At 39.1% G+C, this 13,217-nt stretch overlaps 1 protein-coding gene and 1 long non-coding RNA gene across 3 annotated transcripts; one reads left to right on the forward strand and one right to left on the reverse strand.

The window, feature by feature from the left end:
- Positions 1 to 375: 375 nt before the first annotated feature.
- Positions 376 to 2,197, reverse strand: LOC110058217 (uncharacterized). Its single transcript, XR_002297640.2, has 3 exons — positions 1,962 to 2,197; positions 1,642 to 1,797; positions 376 to 644 (listed from the first exon to the last, which is right to left on the reverse strand). It is a non-coding gene; the product is annotated as an uncharacterized LOC110058217 (long non-coding RNA).
- Positions 2,198 to 7,254: 5,057 nt separating this feature from the next.
- Positions 7,255 to 13,037, forward strand: LOC110058504 (ATP-dependent DNA helicase Q1-like). 2 transcript variants are annotated; one of them, XM_089289088.1, is made up of 8 exons: positions 7,255 to 7,991; positions 8,456 to 8,697; positions 9,353 to 9,434; positions 10,220 to 10,419; positions 10,752 to 10,959; positions 11,084 to 11,239; positions 11,531 to 11,886; positions 12,454 to 13,037. In XM_089289088.1, exons 1-8 carry the CDS (start codon positions 7,376 to 7,378, stop codon positions 12,691 to 12,693), a joined length of 2,100 nt encoding a protein of 699 aa, XP_089145214.1. In that variant the 5' UTR covers positions 7,255 to 7,375; the 3' UTR covers positions 12,694 to 13,037. The 2 variants fall into 2 exon arrangements, with proteins under 2 accessions (XP_089145214.1, XP_020620814.2); XM_020765155.2 differs by having other exon boundaries at positions 7,256 to 7,991; positions 10,271 to 10,419.
- Positions 13,038 to 13,217: the final 180 nt, after the last annotated feature.

Raw genomic sequence — 13,217 nt, forward strand, 5'->3', positions numbered from 1 at the left:
CGGTATTTTGAGTTATTTTGGCCGCAAACAAAATTACCTTAAAATTGAAGGAAACCTGAAAATAGTAGTTAACTAAGATGGAAAAACACCATAGAGATAATAATAAACCATAAAAGAACAAGGATGGTTAAGGATTGAGTAGATTAACGCGGATTACAAACGACGAAGTTGAAATATTTAGGCCTAACTTTGGAAGATGCGCAAACCGTGGCAGGAATGAGCCATTTACTCTCAAACTAAATATGCGCAAATAGAAATGCCGGAGTCTATATTTCGACTGCTAGGAGATAAGCAAAGCTCAGCTAGACTTCAAATTTAGCTGATATAGGAAACTTGAAGCATCACGCCGAGAATTAAGCCAAAATAAACAAACAGTGATATAAAATATCTTGTTTATTCTGTCTTAGCCAATAAATAGCTTATAGCTTATTTTATTACACACGCATACATACAAATAAACTCATAAGTTAAACAAAAATAAATATACTCCAACAATATAAATACTTCAAGGTTAAGTTATGGCTTCTAGCACTACGTTTTCGTCTTGAACATCATTTGTGTTTGTCTTGTCAATTCTTAAAGTTTCTTCAGCGACACCATGTGTAAGATTGTTCAATCTGCAGTTTCATATCGATACCGTCTTCCTGTAACAGAGAACAAGAGTAAAAGCAGTTTAGGCTTACATTAACCACGGCACTATTGTTGATAACTATAAAACAGTTAGTTCTTAAATGACGGGAACCGCAGAGAAAAAGACTTTAAATAAATTTTGCCCGCAAAGTTTCAAGAACAACATAGGAGGTTGCTTTTGGCCACGTTTGCAGAAGTGAGTGTTTTCGCTTTGCCTTGTAAAATTAATGAAGAATTTTTTAACACAGTTCTAACTGTAATAATAAGTAAAAAGTATATATCACTGAGAAATTAAAACATTTTATGTTATGATGAGTTGAACTGATATGTTATCATTAACCCGGGAATGAAATGGACTAACGAGGAAAACAAATAATCGTGACTGAGCAGAAAAAAGAACAGAATTGCTTTGTCAGAGAAAGAATTAATTACTTTTTAGGCGCGGGCGGCAAAAAAAGACAGTCCAATATCTAAGCGGAATTTATCTGAACCTCGAAGTCGGAGCTAGTCAGCGCATTTTCTGTGTGGCCATAGATTCAGTGGATTTCTTAAATGAACGGCGACATTTTCATGTCAGATTTCCTGATCAAGTTTACATCTTAATTTTACGGTTTATTATAATTTCCTCTCGATTGTTTCTGTTTACATAGCGCAGAATTGCCTATAGAATAATACCTAGAGTGTAAAACGCTTCTCAAAGCCTCTTTCTATTCGGCGCGACTCAGTATATATCGATAATATTAGTTTTGCGGTTTTCAAGAAAGAACTTTTAGCATAAGTCATCAGTAAGTTATTTGAATTCCGTCATATCGCTTCTTTAAGTCCTCTTGCATGCTATTTGTAGTTCTTTTTCTTTAACTGTTGCCGTCTATATTCGTTAAGCTGAATATCATGTACGCAAGACGGATGTTGTCGTAATTCTCTGTGACTTAGGGCTACACAACACCTGTTGAGTCTAACTGTGTGGGTGTTAAGAAAAAAATGAAAAGGGCTACAAATCTGGTGCCTTACTTCAGTGCTGAACGCTGACATCAACTGGATCAGTTTCGCTTTTTTTTCTTAGGGCAACCTTTGAGCTTTCGCCTTTTTTTCCCACACCACCACCACCGTTTCACCCTCAAGGCACGTTTAACGCGCTCCGCTACTGCCTGCGTTATATCTGATAAGCTGAGAAGAAACACAAAACAATGTGAAGTTTAGTAAATATTTTTATAGCGGTCTTTTACCGAATAATTTGCTAGTGTCTTAAAATAGAGTTTGGCTGAAGGAATTGAGTAACTGGAACTAGTGCTTTTATGGACAAGGAGCTCAAAATTGAAAGCTAGTCTCACCTTCTTTTCGCAAGATTATCCTTTATACCCGACAGCAGTCCATCTTCTTTTTCACCATCAGCACTTCGCCAAAGCATGGCTAAGACTGCAATGAATACCACGAGAACTAAAACTCGTCTCATTTCGTGCTAAAAGCTGCTAACGTTTCTCGAGTCTTTGTTAAATGTTCACCTTCTTGCTGCAGAACGTAGTTGCAACTGAAAGGAGTTGCTAAACTTTGTCCGTTTTATACACAGCAGGGTTCATGTTGCTACGGTCAGTGTGATATGTCGGAAGGAAATGATGATGTAACGTGATACGTAATTCTCTATATATATCACTTTGTTCCGTTATCATTTGACATAAGGAGCTTATAGACTAACCAAAACATAAAAGGAAACACTCAGTTCAGTCACGCGCGGATTTGATGAAAAAAACTAGAACGCACATAGTGCTCAGTCAAAGACGTAGTTGAGGTTTTCGGAGCACCAATCTTTAGGCCAACCAAACCTGTACAGCTGTTATGTATGGCTTAAAGGAAGTGCAACAAGGCGGAAAAGGTAGCGTTCTCATAAAAATAAAACAACCTACTCAAGCAAGCAAACTTTAGTATTGAAAAATTCGGGAGTCTTACGCCGGAACAGGATATGCGTAAGACGTCTAACATAACCTTTGCAAAGCAACTGAAGCGTTAACAAATTTGCGTCAAGGGGTGGGCAATTTGAGACGTTTCACTGAACAGTGATCCTGTGTAAGATGAAATACTATTGTGGTAAATCGAAGAGAGGGTCTTATGAATATTTTTTTATGGATAACGCAGGCAGACAGGCTGGATTTCAGAACCCCTCACCTGTGCAAAACAATAATGACAGTTTTTGAGGGTCGCTAAGGGCAGGGAAAGCTAAGAAAAATAGAACTGCAATACGGCTAAAACGCTTGCAAAATATGTAAAATGTGCGAAAAAAAGATAAACAACTGTGCTTAACTGATACGAAATTATGTCTTAAAATGGATAAAATATACGTTCTTCCGCTAAACAAATATCGATCGGACTAGTCGACCTCAACGACATGCACTGTGGTTTTAATGTTTAGCAGTAACCTTGGTTTCCAGTACAAAACAAAAAATTACTGCTAGACAGGTTGCGATACTAAGACCTTGACCATTTAAGTCAGTAATGTATCAAAAAAGAGCCAAAAACTTTCACTTATTTTAATAATGTTGACCACGAGATTTATAAAAAGCTTTTTCATGTCAGAACAAACAGCTTATCCGCTTTCTTCCGCTATAAACAACATAACGGCTTTGGTATTACCTCTCAGGGAGCTGGGCCGTGTTTCATTCGCTAGTTGCCCACAATTGCCAGTGGTGAAATATTATTTATACTCACAGAACTATACGAAAAAACTGTATCTTCGCCCGGCTACAAACAATTTCTATATAATTCCGTCTTCAGCGGTTTTACACAGTTGAACTAGTTCATATAATACCGGTTATTATAATGAATTCTTCTCCCGGGAAAGTTTGTTTTTAAAGAAGTCATGAAAAAAAAGCTATGATTTTATTTTTTTTCAAGAATTTCTTTTATCAAGCTATTTTTGGTATCAGTTGTTTTACCACGGTCAGAACTGAACAAACAGTTCAATTTATATGATTTCAGCCAATCTCAGGAATAATACCGATTGATTACTTTTTCCGGCCAAACAATATCTTATGATCAGCCCACAAGTGGCGTAAAAGGAATTGCCTGAAGCTAGTTCCTCTTTCTGAGCCTCGCAACCAAAAAATAAAACTAACATCTCGTCCAGTGATATGCTAATTCAACGTCGCCTGGCCGTTTTAAGTTTGAAACAAGAGATTATAATCAACCCGTTTACTGTCTATTCTGTTATAATCTCTTATCGATGAGTACAAATCCCTCAACTGAATCTGACGGGTCTGTGCAGGCTTCTAACCACACCCTGTACTGTTGCCAGATTTTTTATTCTCTCGTCTTCCAGTGACGACGAATGCACTGAAGAACAGTATTCACTCTGAAAAACTGCCATCAAAGATCAGTGACCGGCTGAATGAAAAACCATGTATCTACTCCAAATGTTCAAGGATTTTTAGCTGACAACAGAGTAATAAGGTGACAAAAGATTTCCCGTTCTAGATACCTGGAAGAACCGTTCATTTTAATACTTACAAATAGATTAACTGGTAACGTTTTAACTGAAAAAAGAAATAGCCCAAAGTTGTGTCGGTCTCGCCACCTCAAACGTTCCCGACAAAAAGCGATTTGTTTTAACCGGACAAATTCTACATCGGCTGACTAACTGATGACACTGGAGTTTCAATTAAGAGCTAATAATCCTTGTTCCTGTGTGCCTTATCAGATTAACACCTCGAGTAAAGCTGTTATAAAGACTTTAGGCCTCACTACATTTGATAAAGTTGTATACGTGGCTGTATAAAAAAAAATCCCTGCAGACGTGACTCTGGACAGTACGTCCATGACATGGCGATATCTAGTTTGCTTGCATCAGCAGGCAATATCGTTTTGAAGTGTTTATAAAACTACTGAAATGTCAGCAAAGGAAGCTTAGCTTTTGACCCAAGGGTTATTTTGATTGGAAAATTGTTTTCTGGGTTATTATTTTTGGCTACGTTTCCTTGTTGTACCATATTATTCACGAACCACACAATTCTGCCTTCAGGCTCTGCCCTTGCAGCTTCCCGTGAAAACTGTTCCTGTTTACAAGGTACCGCGCGCCTCTCTTCAGAATTTCTTATGAGATTGTCACTGGAAAAAAAAAAAACTGAGAAAAACCTCTTGTTATCATAACTTTCCTAATAAACGCGGCCTTAAATTCGTCACAAAATGAAACTTTGTTGAATTCATCTTCACGGGCACGCTCATTTATAAGGACACTTACGACCACAGGTTTTTTTATGCTTAGCTCACACATGATGGGCTATAAAATTAGTCCGTTTAATTCTTTACATTATATATTATCAAGATTTAAGTGAGATTTTAGGAATATGTGACAGTAGAAATCTGCAATCTATTCTTTTTTACGAAGAAATTAAACTACTTTACATGTAAGACGAATTTTTAGCTATATATTACTTAGCTTATCTTCAAACAAGTCAGTTTACAGCAAACCTCGTCGACTATACACAAAGCTGACTGTAACTCAATATAACCAGTGATCTTGTCTAAATTTTGTCAGTATTATCTGTACAACTATTGTTTGCCGTGTATCTCTATTTACATCAGTGTATAATTTTAATTAGACTTCGTTTGATTTTTTTTTCGATTTTTACAAATTTGTGAACGCTAACCCTAACATAGCGAAACTGTAAAGAGTCTGATCAACTCTGCCGAATCTTCTCAGTACATCTGTATCCCTCAATGGCTTAGGCCTCAACTGGACTTCAATATCAAATGAAAAGCGCTTGCAAGGTGAGGTCTTCATAGAGAGTCACTTAAAATTCAATACCACATTAGGAAGATCCTATCTTGTTTATATTGTATTTCCTATTCAGGGGTGAGCTTCGTTGAAACTCATCCAACAAGACTTCCTGTGAACCAAAGACGTCACATCAGGGTCTTATTAACCGAGCGGAATGATGACCTCCGGTCAATAAAGACGTCTTGACATAGATATCGGTTTGGTTCATCTTATTTTATACGATTCAGCAGTGCGTGTTAACAGTTTTACCTCTAATAATTAAAATCGAATGGCTATAAATCGACTAGTGGGCCATTGGTTTGAGAAAAGCAAACAAACAAATAAGTATATACTTGGCAGCCGTAGAGAGGTAAAAATTGTCAAGTTGATTTAAAAGCATGTTGAATTGCACGCGCTTAATTAAAGGGGCTCCTGCAAAGTGTGTGCTAACCGGATAAGTTTTCCCCGCACTTGAGCAATGAAGCCGATCAGAACGAACGTCAGATTCTTGACACTACCTCCTGGATTATTCAGCTCTTTCTACCGGGGTGAAGGGAGTAACCACATTGGAGTGATCAGGCGCAGCCCTGATTACGTCATCTAAGAGTCAGGCCTTGAGAGGAGGACTGTCCGCCGAAGGGAGAGACCCGGCCAACCCTAAGTAAACACGATTACACAAGAATCGTTGGATGTTGTCCTTCAGTAGCATTTTAAATGAAACCGGCAAAAGTTCAATTGAGGCCTTACCACTGTAAAATGATATTAGAAATGATATTAAACGATTTTAATATCATTTTACAGTAGTGTGAGGCCTCAATTGAACTTTTGTCAGTTCCGATTACACAAGAGATCTGGTCAGGCTCAAGTCATACTTTTCTATCTTTATTTTTTTTAGGATAGTCTTCAATAAATTGAGTCCAATGTCTCGAACAGCTCGGCTTAAATGAAATAGCGCTGCATGCAAAGATCAGCATCCTAAAGCTTTTTGACAACTTAGCTGGGCCTTTGACTTTTACGTGGATAAATTGATTGTCAAAAGCCCAGACAGGATGAGGCAAGGCAAAATTAAAAACAACAAAAATAGTCCAATTAAAAGAAAATGGAAAGCTATGAAATAATGGTCAGAAAAATAAATTATCATGCTCGAAGAAATTTTTTACCACAATTGCTGCTAATCTCGCAATCTGATTGGCTAATTTGCCGTTGTCGATAAGAATCCATACCACGCTGCTCGCGTCAATCTGACGCGCAAAGTCTTTTTCAGCTCACGCTCTGAAAAAAAAGTAACATTTTCTTTGACGTTGATACTGTGGTAAAAACAATTCAAAATGTGGTTTAGCGTGGTCTGTACTGTTATCGACAACGAGTACGCGTCACTACTCTTTTCCCAAACATATTTTTCTTATTGTTTCCGCATGTTGAGCAAGTTTGCAAAAGTTTTTGAAAGGAAAGTCTGACGCGTACAAGTAGCTCATTTGCATAGTGCAGCGCGTGCACTTTCAAGTCCGAGTCGGTTTCTTTCGATAACTTTGATATTATGGTAAAAAAAACAAATCGATTGTGGTTTAGCGTGGTCTGTACTCTTATCGACAACGAGTACGCGTCATCACAGTGGTCAAAATTTGTTTCGGACTCACGGCTGCGCCTCTAGTCTCCTCGGCAGCCGTTTTTTTGGGGGGGAAGCGTTGCGTGACATCCCAAAAAAACGGCTGCGGAGGAGACTACTGCGCCTCGTGCGTCCGCAACATTTTGACCACTGTGATGACGCTACTCGTTGTCGATAAGAATACAGACCATATTCGATTTGTTAAAATATGCAAAATTTTGGAAGGGCGAACAGAGAGGAAACTGGAGTCAAAAACCTGAGCCCCTAATCTTCTCGTTCAGCGGTTTCAACAAAAAATTCAATATGGCGGACGAAATGCCATGACTGACTCGTGAACAGATCAGAAGGAAAGCAATAATCTGTGTACAGTTTGTTTGCTTTTTCTATTCGTCATGGAGCTTTCAAAAGAGCTGGACGAAATTGATACAGAACTCAAGGAAATTGAGGCTCAAATTGAAAGCCTGCTGGAAAGACAACAATTTCTCCAGTCACGGAAGGAACTGATTCAATCTCAGATATGTAGCGGACTGGACACATGCGAGCCTTGCTCGTCCGTGCAGAAGAACGAAAATGGCCAAAATTGGTCGGCAAACAATTTCTCCTGGTCTAAAAAGGTGGACACTGCCAGGAAGGACATCTTCAAGATCGAAAAGTTTCGCCCTCTTCAACTGGAGTGTATTAATGCTACTATAGCGGGAACTGATTGTATTTTGATCATGCCCACCGGAGGTGGGAAAAGCTTGTGCTTTCAACTGCCAGCAGTGATTTCAAAAGGGGTCACTCTTGTTGTTTCTCCGCTGATCTCTTTGATTGAGGACCAGCTTATGGCTTTGAATGAACTCAAAATTGACAGTTCCTTCTTAAATTCTAACTGTTCCAAGGACGAAGTCAACGCTGTACACCACGCAATGGTTGACAAGAACTCCGATTTAACACTGTTGTATGTAACACCTGAGAAAATTGCCAAAAGCAAAAGGTTTATGGCTAAATTAGAGAAAACATATGAAGGTATAACAATCATGTTATGTTGAAATACATTTGCATAATATTAGATACCTCTGGCTGGTCAAGGTGATTGCTTGCAGAGTGAAAGCAAACTCAAATGAAATTTTCTCCCCACAGAGTAGGGCAAAGATGTCTTCTGACTTCTGTTTCAGTGGCCCATAGATCACCTTTAGTATACGTAGCTGACCCCCTTACAGTTCTTAAGATCTGCATTTATGATATCCCCATCTACATGTATTGTAAATCCTGAAAGTTACATGTATTAGTAGCAGCAGGAGTTGTACTTGTTCTGAGGCAGTGAGTGCTTGGCAAGTCTATATAAATAACTGGCAGCTCTGTCTGAGACTCCAGGGAATAAAAGAGAATGGGAAACACCCCCTAGCACCTCGAGCTTATATTTTTTTGAGTTATATATAGACCAATGAATTCAAAAACATATTTTAATTTCCATTTTCCCACTTTAACAGGTGGCAGATTGTCACGAATTGTAATAGATGAAGTTCATTGCACAAGTCAATGGGGCCATGACTTCCGACCTGATTACAAAATCCTTGGGATTTTGAAGCGTCAGTTCCCAGGGGTCCCTATCTTGGGTCTCACAGCCACAGCTACAACAAAAGTTGTTGATGATGTCAAAAAGATTCTTGGCCTTCAGGAAGATTGTCTGCTCTTTAAAGCATCTTTCAACAGACCTAACTTGTTCTATGAGGTTTGCATTACTTTATTCATTGCATGTACATTCTTCTTGTCTGCAAAAAAAAAACACTTAGCACCCTCAGTTTTCAGGCAGTCACTGGCATTGGTTTTTTTTAAAATTTTTTTACAAGAGGACGCATTATCCATCCAGAAGGATAATGCTTCCTCACCTCGCATTATTCGTCTGGACAAACTTGGGCAAACATATGTAGTTCATCTGGCTATGCCACTTTAGTATAAAGGCAGGCACAAGGCGTATTATGCATCTAGACGAACTCTCTCTCATAGTGCATCATTCAAGATGCATTTTGAAGGATAGTTTGTCCAGACGCATAATACGTGACTCTTGTGCCTGCCTTTATACTATACATGTAGATACATAACCAGATGAACTACAAATGTTTGCCTGGCTTGCCAAATCTGATTGGTTTGTTGCAAATTTAGATACAGTTATAAAAGAAATGTTTTACTGTATTGAAAACAAAGATGCCCTGACATATTCAAGGTTGATTCAATTTGGTAAACTATTTTTTACCTATTTTACCTATTTTTAAATCTAGGTAAAAACTATGGTTTACCAAATTTCATTAGTATTAAAATACTGGTGCCTAAGATTTATTATCACAGGCAACTCAGAACAGGTTTTTCTTTGTTTTTTGTGCCACAAGGTGCGACACAAGCCATCAAAGCATGGTGAGTGTATGGATGAAATTCACAAACTGTTGACGCAGAAGTTTCCTGGGCAGTCAGGTAGTCTCTTATCACTGTTTCAACTTGACTTCCACTTTAAATGTCAAAGTGTTACTTTCTTAATGCTCTTCATGTGTGTCTCACCAATGTTGTTTGTCCTTCAGTGACTGTTCTAATTTTGTATTTATTTCATTTGCACCTAATTTTACAAACTATGATGGATCGTATTGGACAACCTTGTAGGCATGCGGAAGGTTCAGGTACGGTGGCCTCATGGTTGGAGCGCTCATCTCCAGATCAAGTGGTCCGGGTTCCAGCCCTTACCGGGGACATTGCATTATGTTCTCGGGCAAGACACTTAAATACTCTAACAGTGCCTCTCTTCACCCAGGTGTAAAAATGGGTACCGGCGAACTTAATGCTTAACTTAATGGGGATAACCCTGCGATGGACTAGCATCCCATCCAGGGGAGGGAGTAGAAATACTCCTACATGTAGTCCCTTCATGCTACAATCTCGTTCCCAGAGTCTTCATTCCCCTTGACCAGCGGTCGGAAAATGAGAGCTCTGGGGCCAACCATTTCAGGCATGTGCCATAGATGCAGACTGCACAGTGAAACCAGATGGGTAGAATCCGGTTATTTCCTTTGTTATTTCAAAATGGTAGCTCTCAGAGCTCTCATTTTCCAATTGCTGGTCAAGGGGAACGAAGACTCTGGGAACAAGATTGTTGATGCTAAAGAAACCGGGATAAACTCCGGCCTGATGGGCCACTTGGCTTTACCTTGTAGGCATGCAGAGCATGTGAAGAGCTATGTAACTTTAGCCTTTTGTATGCATTGCAGGCCTGCTGTCTAAGGCAAATCAGCTGACGCTGTCCTTTTCATTATGTACAGGTATTGTGTATTGTTTCTCTCGCAAAGACTCAGTTACCATTGCTTCAAGTCTTATCTCTCATGGCATTAAGGCAGCCTGTTACCATGGCGATCTAGATGGCAAGTCTCGCAGTCAAGTGCATAGAGCCTGGAGTAGTAATACAATACAAGTAATCAGCTTTAAAATTTATAACAATAAATGTCCTTGTGGTCGGCTGCTCTGGTTGTTAAGGAGCTTGTTACAGTTTGTGCGCCTTGAAAAGTTTAGCCTAAATTTGTTATGTTCTTTGTTTGTAATCTGTGTTAATCTTTTCCATTTTTAATCGTCCTTGTTCCTCTATGGATTATTATTATCTCTTTGGTGTTTTTCTATCATAGTAAACTATTATTTTCAGGTTTCCTTTAGTTTATAGGTGATTATATGCATGGTAAAAATAACTCAAAATACCATGACTGAGCTCCTTTAGAAGGGTAGTATTTTCTTTTTGTTTTGTTCATGTAGGTTGTGGTAGCTACAGTGGCTTTTGGAATGGGCATTGATAAGCCAGATGTGCGCTTTGTAATTCATCACTCCTTGAGCAAATCCATGGAGAATTTCTATCAAGAAAGTGGGCGTGCTGGAAGAGATGACAAAGAGTCCCACTGTATTTTGTTCTATCGGCCATTTGACATCTTTCTGCAAAGCACTATGGTCTTTACGGAACAAACAGGTAAAGTTGTATTTTATCTAAAGTTGCATCGAAAATTGCAAGAGGCAATTGCTGAATTTCATGGAAAATTCTTACAAAAGCTTGCGAAAGCTATTCTATCGCTACAAACATTTTTTGTCAACAGGTTTGGAGAATCTGTATGGAATGTTGTCTTACTGTCAAGAACAGAAGAATTGCAGGCGAGCTCTGATTGGTCGACATTTTGGAGAGTCCTGGAACCCAGCTGAATGCCACGAAATGTGTGACAACTGTATGAAGAAGACTGCTGACCAAGTAGATGGTAAGAGGTCTCAATCAATGGACAATTTTACAGTTTTCTGCTCAATGGCCTGGCCTTTGAATGGCAGCTAGGCTCAAACTGACTTTGTTTTGTTACAGACTTCACTGCTTTTGTTATAATGCTAACTGATTGGTACTTCAAGTAATGAGAAAAGCAGAGAGTTTTCTATCAAAACAAGGTCACCTCCAGCCTCACTTGCATTTACAGGCCAGGTCACTCAGCACACAACTGTAAAATGGCCTATTTCATGTCATCAAACACTTCTTGCTTTTCTTCTCTATTGTGGTACAGGGTCATCTCCTTTTGAAGCCCTCGATATAACAAACCACTGTTTAGACCTCCTGAAAATCCTCCATCAAGCAGCGTCTCTCTCAGAACGTGTTACCGCCATTAAACTTGTAGACGCTTGGTGCGGCAAGGGACAGACGAGCCTGCGCATGCGTGACGTCAAGACTCCGGATCTTTCGCGCGAGGACTGTGAACGAGTTGTGGTTTATTTGTTACTGGAGGGTGTGTTGCGCGAGGATTTTCACTTCACGCCGTATTCAACTATTAGCTATCTCGTGCCAGGGCCTAACGCGAGGTTGGTGCAGAAAGTCGGTAAAAGAGTGTTCATGGATTTCAGGGTGGATTCTCGATCTAAAAAGGTTGGTTGGACACTATCACCCTTTAAATAATGTAAAAAAAAACAATATACCAGGCATAGTTTCTCTGTGCATCAGTTTTGATTCTTGCTGTTAGGATGATCATGACCTAAAGAACTCGCAATGTATAGCGTCGAAGAACTCTTGTGTAAACCAGGGCAGGGCTGTTCGAAAGGCGGTTGACGCTAACCCATAATTAAAAGTTAAACGAAGTTTAAATTTTTCTTGTATGAAATAGACCAATTTCGATATATTAAAATTCAGCCTAACACAGTAGACCTCAGAATGAGGCTCTGGGGAATAAACCCCACAAACTCTGTATTTATTCCCCAGAGCCTTGTGCTGAGGTCTGTTGTTTTAGGCTGAATTTTAATATATCGAAATTGGTCTATTGTGTTGCACTGCTTATGTTTTGGGAAGTTTGAGATTATTCAAACTCAAAATAATATAAACAGGAAACCTCACCGAAAAGTTACAAAAATTAAATTAAAATTCTCGCTAACCCTTTGAACAATCCAGCCCTGGGTAGTTCTTGGAGTAAATTTAGTCTGTGTTCTTTGCACTTTTTAGATCAAACAGAAGACCAGCAAGCGATCACTGAAGTCATCAAACGTGGCTGGAAAGAGCGATGCATTGAGCAAGAAAAGTAAGATGGAACCTGGGACCAAGGCTAACAGAGAGGCAATCGATAATTCTTCGGATATGGTCGACGGGGATTGTGACGACTTCGTCAGTAGTAGTAAACGCCCAAAACGTTCGTCACACATTGTCGAATCGGATGACGACGACGATGTAATATTTCTGGACTAAAACCTTAGCTTCTTCTGGCGACATTTTCATTTCTGAACAGACGTTTCTCTGTTTTCTCTGTTTCACTCATCTTACAAGTAAAGAAGTTTCATTGGACGTTTTGAGCCTGTTTGTTGAAATTATTTGTCTGTTTATTTAACTGTTCATTGAAAGAAGGGAATGCGGGGAGAAGGGGCTCGGCAATTAAAAAAAAATATTTTTCTTCCAAGAATTTCGCGTAGTCGACGCGTCATGGAAAGTTACAGTTGGAGAAAAGTCAGCATACATTATTTATAAATATTATTATTGCAGAGAATGTTAAACAAGAACAAGCTTGCGAAAATAAACCTGAAAGCTATCGATAACAGCGAAGTTGACTTTTTGAACGTGCTTACTGAGTATAGCCTATTGTAAATCTGTTTGGGTTTCCGTGAACGTCACGTCCTCCTTTAGAATAGAATACTGACTTTAACACCTCGGTTTGCGTCACGGTGACACCAAATCGAAACGGTTTAGGAGGGCCCCTCCCTTTTCTCTGGCTATTC

The sequence above is a fragment of the Orbicella faveolata genome, unplaced genomic scaffold, assembly GCF_042242905.1.
Source record: "Orbicella faveolata isolate gen_17 unplaced genomic scaffold, um_ofav_v1 contig_2, whole genome shotgun sequence".
NCBI lineage: Eukaryota > Metazoa > Cnidaria > Anthozoa > Scleractinia > Merulinidae > Orbicella > Orbicella faveolata.

What these genes read in the sequence shown, in the direction of transcription:
- LOC110058504 (XM_089289088.1), top strand. Translation starts at nt 7,376, where the DNA reads ATGGAGCTTTCAAAAGAGCTGGACGAAATTGATACAGAACTCAAGGAA. An exon ending in GACCTAACTTGTTCTATGAG is followed by an intron (nt 8,698 to 9,352) that starts GTTTGCATTACT and finishes TTGTGCCACAAG; the next exon opens with GTGCGACACAAGCCATCAAA. An exon ending in GGTCTTTACGGAACAAACAG is followed by an intron (nt 10,960 to 11,083) that starts GTAAAGTTGTAT and finishes TTTTGTCAACAG; the next exon opens with GTTTGGAGAATCTGTATGGA.